General features: G+C 35.2%; 1 protein-coding gene across 2 annotated transcripts in view; it reads left to right on the top strand.

Annotated features, from left to right (window-relative positions):
- LOC104847514 (complement C5) overlaps nt 1-11,365 on the top strand; it is a 38,684-nt gene extending 27,319 nt beyond the window's left edge. For both annotated transcript variants that reach the window (XM_019204357.1, XM_010602941.2), the window contains exons 11-17: nt 643-828; nt 2,813-3,016; nt 4,746-4,955; nt 6,410-6,539; nt 7,480-7,542; nt 8,606-8,803; nt 10,957-11,365. In XM_019204357.1, the coding sequence (XP_019059902.1) occupies nt 643-828; nt 2,813-3,016; nt 4,746-4,955; nt 6,410-6,539; nt 7,480-7,542; nt 8,606-8,803; nt 10,957-10,961 (996 nt within the window). In that variant the 3' untranslated portion in view covers nt 10,962-11,365. The remainder of the gene's footprint in view (nt 1-642; nt 829-2,812; nt 3,017-4,745; nt 4,956-6,409; nt 6,540-7,479; nt 7,543-8,605; nt 8,804-10,956) is intronic.
- The last annotated feature ends 1,581 nt before the right edge of the window (nt 11,366-12,946 follow it).

The following is a 12,946-nucleotide window of genomic DNA, read 5'->3' as shown; positions in this document are numbered from 1 at the left end:
ATCAGGGATCAGGGATCAAACTCAGGACCTTGCACTTGCCAGGCAGGTGCAGTGCCACTGAGCTACATTCCCAGCCCACAACATCATATATTTTATATCACATATAAAAGTAACTTATCTGTGGAATTTATATATTATATATAATTATATATATGTACTGGTGGCAGAAGTTCAGAAAGAAAATGTATCTATTTAATGTTTCTCATATCCAAAAGAATCCTTCCTAAAAGTAATTGCTCCATTTTTCTCCTTTTTCCTGCTCTAATACAATTAAAGAAATACAGAAATTAGTAGACAATCTTGTCACATTTATTTGGCTTACAGAATATTTACATTCTGAGTCTGGTTGATTAGGGAATTCATTTAAAAATGATTAAATAAAATAAATAATTTTATTTATTTATTTTTCTCATTGAGTTTATTGGTACATTTTAGGTATACAGTACAGTTACATTCATCATTGGGATCTTGTACCTTTACATGAAAAATAAATAATTTTATGACATGAGAACTCAGTTTGCATTACTTAACTAAACATAATTAATTTATACTTTGGTGGAGAGAAGGTAAACTATTTCAGAGTTGGTGCTTTGAAAGATGTGATGACCTGTTGAAATGGATTTGAATTGTTCTATCCAACAGGTGCAGGTTAAGGATACACTTGACCAGTTGGTAGAAGGGGTCCCAGTCATCCTGAATGCACAAACAGTCAATGTAAACCAAATGACATCTGACTTGGAACCAAGAAAAAGTGTAACAAGTTTCAGTGATGGAGTAGCTTCATTTTTGGTTTACCTCCCATTTGGAGTGACAGCACTGGAATTTTCGGTGAGTTAGATTCTCCTGCTGTAGTTCTAAGGTGGTGTGTACTATTTTTTTTTTTTTTTTTTTTTTTTTTTTTTTTTTTTTTTTTTTGCAGTACTGAGAATTGAAACCAGGACCTTTGCACAGGACCTTGTGCTTGCAAAGCAGGTGGCAGACCCACTGAGCTAAATCCCCAGGCCCCTGGCCCATTTTTAAAAAATTGAGACAGAGTCAGGCTAAGCTGTCCACATTGGGCTCAAACTTGTGCTCCTTCTGCACCAGCCCCAGAGTACTAGAATCACGAGAGTGCACCCCTGTGCCCAGCTTGATATATACTTTTTGTCATATAATTTGGCTAGTGTGCAAAGCAGATACAGCAGATTTATATGAGTTCAGTGAACTGTTCCACAATTGTATTAAGGCAAATGAGTACCGGAGACAATCTGCTAATATGTTGAATGGTTCTAGAGGAAGATTAATCTGTCCATTTTTGTTTGAAAATTAACTACATTTTTTCTTTTCTTTCTTTTTTTTTGTTTTTGTTTTTGTACTGGGGATCAAACTCAGGACCTTGCACTTGTGAGGTGGGTGGCAGCACCACTGAGCTAAATCCCCAGCTCTAACTACATATTTTCTCTTACACCAATAAGACTATATTAGAATATGAAAGGTTCAGAATATAGGTTGAGATAGTAGTGGATATCAGTTGTAGAAATATCCTGTTATAGGGAACAGGGAAGGGAATGTTGCCAGAACCTCTGCATTAGATTCTGGCCTCCTGTGAGCCACTACAGCACAAGGCAAAAAAATAAAATAAATAAGTAAAGGCAGGAAATGAAACTTAGATAGAAGCTAAGTAGTGGGACCTGATCAATGCTGCTGATGGCAGCAAAGACAAAGGCCCCCAAGTGCATCCAGTACTTATTGAATATGGCCATGGAAAGAAATAGGGACCTGGGGGTGTTTTGAAGGTATTTAGTGAAATACTGCTGAACACCTTGCATGATGGTGCCAGGCAGGGATGTTAGGAAGTAAGCACTGTTTATCTTTCTCAGATAAAACAAACCAGTACTGGGACCAGGTGCAATAAGCAAGCAACCCATTGAGTTAGCGAGAAGCCATAATACATAGGAAAGGATTTTATTTGGGGTCACACTGACCTCAGTTGCATGTAACTCAGCAGAGCCCTGCCACTTTACAGACCAGGACCTGGGTTTCTGTGCAGCTATGTGGGGAGGAGCTAAACTCACCCAGTCTGCCTTCTCACATGCCCATTTGAGTCACATACAGCTTCAGTTTGACTCTTGATATAAAACAATTATAGCTGAATTATGGAAAGCAAGAAGCAAATACCACTCATAGTCTACTAGCACTGGACTGGGGATGTCTGTAACATACCCCATCACACTTTTTATCTTTTTTTCAGGACCACAAAAGGGTTAAAAGTGGAATCCTACCTTCCCTAAAGAAGAGTACAAACTACTCTTCTTTAGAGGTTTTGCTTGATCATCTGCTCTCCCAGCACATAGTCCCCAATCTCAAATAAAATGCAGTGGACAATGCAGGTCAATTACAGCGTCATGTACATATTCACTGTCATCTACTGAGCACTTAATAAGTGCTAAGTGCCAAGACACTGTGCCAAAAGCCTTATGAAGAACATATCTAATACCTATTTAATCAGCAATATGAAGTATAAAACATTATCTGCGTCAGTTTTGTGGCTGAGGAAAGTGAGGCTTGTTTCTGCAGTATTCTTCTCTCTTCATTTCATCAAACTTTTTGACCATATCCCCCAATTCCATCATTATTTCCCAGTCTTTGTAAAGTTACTTAATACCACAGCTGTCAAAACTAGAGTAATAGAGGTGGTCTTCTTGCTGCTGTTGTTGTCTTTAGCATTCAATAATTGTGAAATTTAGAAATTTATAATGCAAATATTTGAAGGGTATATTTTATTAAAAATATTGCTCACAATCTGTGTATGTTTTTGAAATTTCCTTTTCAGGTCAAAACTGATGCTCCAGACCTTCCAGAAAAAAATCAAGCTGGCAAACATTATCGAGCCATCCCATACTCCTCTGTCAGCCAAAGTTACCTTTCTATTGATTGGACTGAAAACTATAAAGCTTTGCTTGTGGGAGAACATCTGAATATCACTTTCACTGCCAAAAGTCCATATATTCACAAAATAACTCATTATAATTACTTCGTAAGTACAGTAATGATACATTTACATCTTTTTCCCCCACCTGAAATATTTTTCCCTGACTTATAGAGAAGCATTTGAACATTCCTTACATTTGTATTTACAAAGTGCTTTCAAGAAAATCTAATTTGAACCTTAGCTCTTCAAAAACCTTTGAGATAGGGCATGGTTTTTATAACCATTTTTCAAATGAGGAAACTGAGGGACAGAGAAGTTGTAAGACTCATTCAGTTCAGAAGATTTTTTTTTATGTGAACTAAAGATCATTGATTCCTGGCCTAATAACTCTTGATAACACCAAAAAAAAAAAGCCTGATTAAATCACACCACCTCTTCTGTATATCACAGCCAAAGATTTTCTGCTTGCATCTAGTTCAAACGTGCATTTCATTGGCACAAGGGGAATAAATCCTGCTCTAAAGAATTGTCACATCATAGCTGTTTCAATTCTAGGCAGCAGCACCCCTCATATCACTGCTGCTAAACAGGAAGCAGATCAGTCAAACTTGTTGCTAAGACCTAGGAAAGAGTGAAAAAAAAAATGTCCAGAGCTTTTGGACAGTAGCTAACAAGTGAAATGAGTTTTTCCAATACCCTGGCCAAACAGAGAGTAATGGCTTTTGCAACATTTTTGAAGAAGAAAATGAAGATTATAGAAAAATATTGACTGATGAGAAAAACTGTTTACAGACTATGTTTACAGTACCAAAACCATGTATGCATTCTTGTTTGCTGAGGAAAATTTAAGGGAACTTTGAAGATATTTTTACTTTGCATTTTTTTTTCAACCTTAAATCTCAATTTAGAGCCTAATCTGCGGCTTTAAAACTTAACCTCCACACAAGGAGCACTCCACTTACTCATCTATTCTTTGTAATCAACAAAACAGAGGAGAGTTTAGTGATGGCATATGATTTGAAACACATATAAGTACAAATTACAGTTCTGCAATTTCTTAGGTATATGATTTTGAACTAAAAATCAGTATAAAGTTTAGTAGTTCCTGAGCCTCTGTTTCTTTTTTTTTTCTTTTTATTGAGTTTATTGGTGCAATCTAGGTATAAGTTACATTCATCATTGGGATTCTGTACCTTTACATAATAGGTCTTTATTCTCATTTTTTCCCCTTGTCCCTGCCCTCCCTTCACCCCCTCCTCCCCTCCCCATTTACAAACACTTTATTTCCATTTTTTCAGTTTCTCATATTTTTTTCCTCTCCCTTATTACCTTTCCCCCACCCTTCCCACTTTCCCTACACCTTTAGCCCTTTACTTCCTATTTCACATTATTAATTATCTCATTAGGATCCTGTGTACTATTATAGTTTTTCACACCAGAGAAACTATTCGGTATTTCAGTTAAAGAAATCTCTGTATGAACATTAAAAATAGGGAATCCTAAAATAAAACTAAAAAGGAAAGCAAAAGAGAAAAGGCAATGATGTAACATTAAAATAATCCTTAATTCTGGAGGTGAAAATGTTCCCTGAGCATATTTAAATTGCTTCTTGTTGAGCCTCTGTTTCTTTAATGGAGGTAATAGTCCCATCCACTGGTGTACTGTGAGAATTAAAGGAATTAAATAAATGTTAACGTTCCTGGAACATACTAGGAACATACATACATGTTACTTAATTTGTCTTTAACATAGATTTTTTACTCTAGCTCCAAGCTCCATCCTGAACCACAGTTTTGTTTATGTACTTGTTGTTGCTTCAACTGTTTATTTTTAGATTTTATCCAAGGGCAAAATCATACAATTTGGCACAAAGGAGAAAATTCCAGGTTCATCTTATGAAAGTATAAACATTCAAGTGACACAGAATATGGTTCCTTCAGCCCGACTCCTGGTCTATTACATCATCACAGGAGAGCAGACAGCAGAATTAGTATCTGATTCAGTTGTGTTAAATATTGGAGAAAAGAACTGGACCCATTTGCAGGTGAGCCAGAAATCATACATCACAACAATTTCCTTCTAAATGAAGGAGGCTGTCAGAGCATCTGCCTCTGGACAGTTTTGTCTCATACAAATGGTCTTTTCTTTTTCAAATGACCAAAGTTCGTGTGTTGCCAGATGCAGATGCCTACTGTATTCTCCAAGTGTCTCTGTATGTGGTTCTGTTGTTTTGTTGTCGTTGTTTTATGGTGTTAGGAATTGAACCCAGGGACTTGTACATGTTAGGAAAGTGCTCTACCACTGAGCTACACCACTAGCACAAACTGTGGCTCTTACTGCAGCTACCCATTCACCTATGGCTACCCATAAGCTGCACTAACTGTAGATGACAGAACAGCTAGAACAGTCAAACAAGAGTGAAAAAGCCCACGCAGAGAGTTAAACCATGCTGTTGTGTAGTTACGATGGAGTGGGCAGTCAGTGCAATGCTTCACAAAGTGTGGCCACTAGGACAGGTTGTGAGCAGATAATTAAGGAAACAGTTGCCTGCTTTTCTATAACAAACTTAGTATGATAGTTTTAGGAAAGTATAAGTCATCTTGTATTCCCAAAACACGTCAATCTTTTTTGTTTTTCAAAATGTAGATTTAAGTGCTTTGAAAACATATGACCATGGTAATACATTAAAGAAGTACATTTACCATCAATTAGGAGAGTTTGAGGATCTGGGTCAGAGTGGTGTTAGCAGTTATAGAAGCACAAAAAGGGACTGGATGGGAAATCTGGGGATTTGTTTGAACTCTCATTAAAATCTGTAGTACAGAAAAATTTCAAAAGTACTTAATTCCCTATGTTCCCATTTATTTTCATAACATTCAGCTATTATTTTCTAGGCTCAAGTTCCTTTAAATAAGGAAAAATTAATTGAAAAATTGTGAATTAAATACATTTAGGTAAGGGGTATAGTTCAGTGCTACAGCAATTTCATGAGGACCAAGGTTTGATCCCTAGGACCACCAAAAAGAGAGAAAAAAAGGCAGAGAGGGACTATATTTAGGATCAAAATTAAAACTCAGATCAGCCTGGTCTATTAGTACTCCCTAATTTAGAACTTACAACTCTTCTTTAAAACACAAGAGGTTGTGTTTTTATTTTTTTCTTAGCAACTTAAAAATTAGTTATTTCCTTCCTTTTCATTTACTTTATTCATCTATTCATTTATTTTAGACATAATCTTGCCTGCAGCATTTATGTTACATGCCAAAACTATGGGTCAATTTCCCCAAATCTCCTCATCAAAGCCATTTGCTTAAAATTCAGTTGTTGATTTAATTTTGGCTAGTTATAAATATAGAAGGTCAAACTTTGGTCAGTTGACAAATAAATGCCCGTGTATGTCACAGGTTTATTATAACTATGTAATGACTAGTACCTTTAGTTCTTTGGAGTAATGACTTACAAATCTGAATAGGCTCAACATTTTACTTTTCTGGACAGATGTTTCATACTTTAGGGAAAAGTGACCTGGGCTGTGGGGCAGGTGGTGGCCGTGACAACGCAGATGTATTCCATCGAGCTGGACTCACCTTCACCACCAATGCAAATGTAAATGAGCCGCAAGAAATTGGTAAAACACTCAGCGCTTTTATTACTGAAATTTATAGTGATACTTTGCTTGCCAGACCCTACTTTCGTCTCTCTTCCAGAATATTCTCTGCACTGATCTTAGAATTCCACGACTTTGTAACTCCCTGGTACACAAGGTTTCATTTGCCTTTAGAATAAAGTACTAATGCTTCAATGTAGTGCTCACAACCTTCCATCATCTTTTTCCTGGCTCTTTCCAACCTTTTTCCAGCCTGTTCTTTAACTTGTATTTAAGCTATACACACCCAAGTGTAGTTCTTGAATGATACCATGAACTTTTCACACCTTTGAGCCTTTACTTATGGAGGCTGCTTCCCACTTTATTATCCTGGAGAAGCCAGGATAAGAATCATCTCTTCTATTTGGGATCTTCCTCTTTTATAAGAAGAATACTGTAGGGAGTAGATCTATTTATAAGTAACATGATAATAGTTCATTTTTGTGCATCCTTATACTTGATTTTATATCTTTTTTTACCCCTCGGCACTTGAACTCTTCAAAAGCAGAGATTAAATTTTAGTCACCTTCTTCCTATGCTTTTAAAATTGTTCATAGTTATATTTGATGCTATTATATTGATGCTTATGTGTGTAAACTATACCTCAAAGAAAAAATAAGAGAAATAGATTAACATAAATTTCGCTCACTCCAGATGTTCACTCGCTCTAAATCAAAGGATCAGAAATGTTACAGGATTCAAAACCATACTCAGATAAGATAAAACAAATCAAAATAACTTTGCCAGACAATGACCTTTACTATAATAAAACAAGTCATATTAAGATGTGTGTGGATAATCCTTAATTTGAAGCAGAGTTTCAATGTGGATTTGTTGAATGAATAATTATGAATGTTTTAAATACTTGGTTTTATGGGAATATTTTTAGATTTTTATCCTTCACCTTTCTCTCTCTCCCCAGATGAACCCTGCAAAGAAATTCACCGGAGAAAAAGAAATCTGAAAGAGAAAATAGAAGAAAATGGTACTCCAAAGGTTTCATGTGATTGTTAAAAATTATGAGCATAGCATTCAAAAGCTGTAGAAAATTAAACATTATATTTTCCTCTATTTCAAAAGTAACAGGTGAAAATATAGATATGTGTGGAGATCTAGTTCAGCTCTCTAAGATTAAACCAAATAAACCCAGTAGTTCAGCCTTAATCTGAGATAAACAGGCTTTCTTATTTCTGTCTCTAAAATCCAAAATATTAACCTTTGTCACAAATATTGCTTCTCTACAAACTTCATCTAGCAATTAAAATCATATCCTTCCATTTTAATTTGGCAAGATCTTTGCTTTGATTAAATTGGGGCATACCTAGAAATATTTATTCTATTTTCATATATTTAATAATTAGTAGCATTTCAGAGTATCCTTTGGAAAATAAATCTAATGGGAAATATTTAAATCATTGATAAATGACCATCATACTAGAAAGAACACTTTCCTGGGAGTCAGTGATCTGAGTTCAGCCAATAATCATGATTATGTTAATATAATAATTTCTTCTATTCACTTAAGAATTATTGTGATTCTAACCTTCATTATCTGTTCTAATGATATGAAAAGAGAGATTGATTAATTTGAGCACTGAAGATGATGGATGATCCCACTAGTGAAGGTCTATAAACTATGTCATGTAAGATCTATCTCTATCTGAAGAAGTAGAATTTTAGCATAGAGGAGATTCCTGTATAGCAATGACAGACATCTTCAAATACCCGAAGGCTTCTTTGCTATTTAACTTATTTTGTTCAAAGTGTGAACTCAGAGTGCCAGTGCCAAAAGTTAACATTTAGTTCAGATGCAGAAAGCCCTTTACTATTTAGTGTAAACTGGAAAGGGCTACCTGGTGAGATCACCTTCTCCCTATTCCTAGATTAGTTCCAAAGAGAGGCTGGTCAGTAGTCAACTAGGTATGGCTGTTGCAGGCATGGACATCATTTCTCAGTAGAAACCACGTGTTCCTCAGGACTTCTTCTAAGCCTGAGATGTTATGATTCTATGCATAATCAAGGCACTGACTTGTATTATTACCATTCAGCTGCTAGATACAAACATCCAGTGCTGAAGAGATGTTGTTATGATGGAGCCCGTCGTAATGATGATGAAAGCTGTGAGACGCGAGCTGAACGTATTACTATAGGGCCACGCTGTGTCCAAGCTTTCAAGGAGTGCTGTCATCTCGCCAACAAGATTCGAGATGAAGAAACTATTAAACACAGATACGTGGGAGGGCACCGTGAGTTTGACATTTTCTACCAGAATTCTGCCCGCTATGGGGGGTGTGATGTGATTTTGTGCTGCTAAGAAAGACAGTTTTCCTGCTCTAAGTAAAACTGAATTGAGAAAGACAGTCTGTAAACACCCGTTAGAAAAATCTGTTTTTCTTGGGAATTTGAAAAGATGTAATACAGAGCAGAACATATATGTTTGGAGTAAGACCTAGCATAACCTAAAACCAACTCATTCTGTAAACTTGAACGATTACCCTCTCTGAACCTCAAATAAGGCTTGGATAAGATATCGCCAATATGCCTGTAAATTCTAGCATTCTAGGATTCTGTGACATTACAACCGTTGAAAATTCTGTTTATACCTACCCTGACCAAATACAGCAAAGACTAAATCTAATGTAAACTACTTATTAACAATTACAATCTTATTTCACTTTAAGCTATGATACACATTCTCAGGATTTATAAAATTACCATCAATAATACATTTTCTGGACTTTTAGGACTTTCTTATTTATATACCATCTTTAGGGACCTCCCCCCAATAGTCAGATAACTGAGTTGTAAATGATAGTTTAAAGGATGTATAGCAATACCCACATTTTTGAGGTAACATTCTTAGGTTTATTCATAGAAGGATTTCAAAAGTTTGAGAAACACTATACCAAATAGCTAATGCAGATTAAACTTTTCTATTAAGTGAATGTGTATCAGTCCCAATGTCAAATGTAAGCAGCAAGGACCAGAATATCATGTGAAATTATAAATAATAAATATCTCTCAAATGATTTTACTGTTACTCAGCTGACACTGAACACTACTTAAGGATCAACTACTAAGAATCAACTACTTTGAGGAATATTTGTGACAAATTTTAGATGCATGGTAACCTCTTCCTATCATCCATGAGCTCCAAGAGCCCCAAAGTGATTCCGTACAGCATGGCTCTTGGGCTGTCCCAGTGAAATGTTAAGAGAGTCATCTTAACAGATCCTTATGAAGATGAAATTGAAAAGAATAAATATAGTTAATAATGCACCATTAAATAAATAGTGCTTTTTAATATTAGCCTCCATAAATCAAGATCCCTAAGGAAAGACAGCACTAAAATCACTAAGTGTTTTAAAGTGTTTTCATATCTATCATTTCATTTGAATCCCATAAAACCACTGTGATAAGGGAAACAGTACAGGAATTTGTTTTCCAAATTAAGTAGGGAGTTTTAGAATGATTAAGTGATTTTCAGTGGTCATAGAAGGCACATATTAAAATCACATCATTCATTTTCTATTCTATGACTATTGTTACTTATAGTATGATTTTTCCAATTTTATTCAAAATTTATATAAATTAGTGCTTATTGAACAGCTAGTTATAAATACCAGAAAAATTACAGATTATATTCCACAGAAAAATATACACCTTCATCTAATTATGTGAATCATGATAACAAAATTGCTGTACTATAAAAAGGCAGTGATCAAGTTCCTCAAATACATAACACCATAATCAAGATAAATACATAAGTCTGAATCTTTCACATAAGGTAATATTGTAGAAAAAAGAACTCTGTTCTAAGCATTCAATAATCTGGATTTTAGCCTAAGCTATGGCTTTGGATAAGAGACCTAAGCTCTCTGAGACTTTACTTGTAAAATAGGAATATTACACTATCAAACTTGTTTTATTATAAATATAACCCCTCCAATGCCTTAACAACATGGTTATGAGGCTCAAGTGAAATGTGAAAATGCTGAACCAACTCTTAGATACTATGGGACCTATGCAAAATGAGAACTGCCTGTGTCTAATTTCTCTAGAGGTTCCTAGGTTACATCAGAATTTGGCATTTGGTCAATGAATAAATAAAATAAGAAATTCCATTTTAAAAAACCTTAGGCTTATAATCTTTTCTCTTCCACAAATCTAAACTTCTAAAAGCTTATTTAAAAAAAAGTTGGGTGTGGTGGCACATGCCTGAAATCCCAGCACTCAGGACGCTGAGGCAGGAGGATCACTGTGAGTTTGAGACCAGCCTCGGCTACATAGTGAGTTCCAGGTCAGTCTCAACTACATAGTGGGACCCTGTCTCAAAAAAAAAAAAAAAATCTTATTGCTACTTTGAATAAGTTACTGATGAAATATTATTGCTTTTCAGACTGAGGATCACTCAAAAAAATTTCAACTTCTTTCATAACCACAACTGGAATATACTCACTTTTACTTTCCACAAGACTTGACCTTTTTCAGATTACACATATTTTCTATGCCTTCAGTTTTGCTGGAAACTAAACTCAAATTTGGCTAAGTATAATGAAAAAGTCTTTCTTTGCGTAAGTTCAATTTATCAACCATCCTCATAAATGAGAACAAAATGGTTAAAAGATTTTTTCCAAAACAGCTCAACTACCAACTCTTTTTTTTTTTTTTTTTTTCACACCAGAGATTTAACTCAGGACCTTGCACTTGCAAGGCAGGCACAGTGCCACTGAGCTAAATCCCTGGCCCTCAACTACCAACTCTTTATTGCTATGCTGCATTTACTGTCAGTCTTCAAGACTCTATAACACAGAAAAGAAGAGTATGTCCATGGTAATCTTCACTGACTACTACAAAGAGTACTAGTGGACAACCAAGGAAGAGCTGGAGTAATCAGCAGTACATACGGCCACCTACGACTGCTCTGGTCAAGAGATGTCCATAATTATTACATTAAGTCATCACAGAAAGATTTCCTATGCTAACAGGATATGGGAGCCCTTGCAATGATATAAATTTATGAACATAACTGTTTTAATTAAAACATTTAAATTAATAAAATGTTATCATCCATATTTACTTTTGTATGTGTGTGTGGTACCAGGGATCGAACTCAGAATCTTGTGCTTGCCAGGCAGGTGCAGAACCACTGAAAAATTTTTATTGATGAAATGTTTTTAAGTGATTTAATTGTCAATTTAATTCCTAGCCAATTTTCAGTACTGTGAACTAAAGACCTTGTGCTTGCGAGGCAGGTGGTGGCACCACTGAGCTAAATCCCTGGCTCCCGTATTCTTTTTATTGTTTTGGCTGAAATTATTTTCATCAGGGTCAATTGTTTTTCTATAAATGTTTCGGTAAGAATTTTATTAATTAGGGTTTTGATTTCCATTTCATTTTTGTCTTATAGGAGCTCCTACAATGGTTAGTTTTATTTTGACATGTCTCAGGGGGAAAGTAGATAGATATTAAGATTTTCAAGATTTGGCAGAGGGAGTAGCATTGCTTAGGCAAAGCAAGAACCTGGGTTCAATCCAAATACCAAAAAAAGCAAAGCAAAACAAAAAGGTTTTTCAAGATTTGATATTCACATCACTTTATTTCTAAAAAGTTTTCTTTTTTTCCTAACAAGTTTTCTCAATGTAATTTTACACATTTTCATTTCATTACATTTATTTCTAATAATAATAATATGTATTATGATTGGGAAGCAAGATTGAGAATATTATTTCTTATGGCTATGAGCAAAACACGTTAATGGAAATACATGAAATCAACTGGGTTGGAATAGCTCTGCTATTGGAATGGCGTGGCTACAACATTCTGCTTCAGGTCAATGTTCTTTGTCCAATAAGGCACTGAATTCAAGACAACATTTGGGACAAATTTCCTGTCAAAAATGGAACTGACATAAAATAAAACACTCAGAAAACATATCTGTATCTTTGATAATGCTAGATGAAATATTGTCTGTACATAAGTCATGACAAAACATAAGGATAGTTATCATACGTGAAGGAATAAGTGATCAATGAGTAAGGATCAAAATATCTGCTGCTTCAAAGGATTCTTTCAGTATGTTGGGTAGCACCGGACTATCTATCTAGCAAAGTAGGCCCTGAAACTCTCCCTACACAAGTATTAATAATCTGATTTTGTTGTATAAGTTGAGTTTATATCATTTTAGTAGCTTAACTTCTCAGTCTTCCCTATTGATATAGCTGAAATTCAGCACTTCAAGTGTAATACATTTTCTTTCAAATTCTCTATATACTAATTGCAAATAAAGGAGTAAATAGTTTACACGACAGATTCCTCGATATCCAAGCACAACATTTAAGGATATGCATCAGAGGCTATTTTGATCAGTCATCAGAGAATATTAAAAA

Source organism: Fukomys damarensis, unplaced genomic scaffold (genome assembly GCF_012274545.1).
Source record: "Fukomys damarensis isolate Sample0158 unplaced genomic scaffold, DMR_v1.0_HiC HiC_scaffold_36, whole genome shotgun sequence".
Taxonomy (NCBI): Eukaryota; Metazoa; Chordata; class Mammalia; order Rodentia; family Bathyergidae; genus Fukomys; species Fukomys damarensis.
The sequence above is the reverse complement of the archived record's forward strand: the minus strand, read 5'-3'. Positions and strand labels throughout refer to the sequence as shown.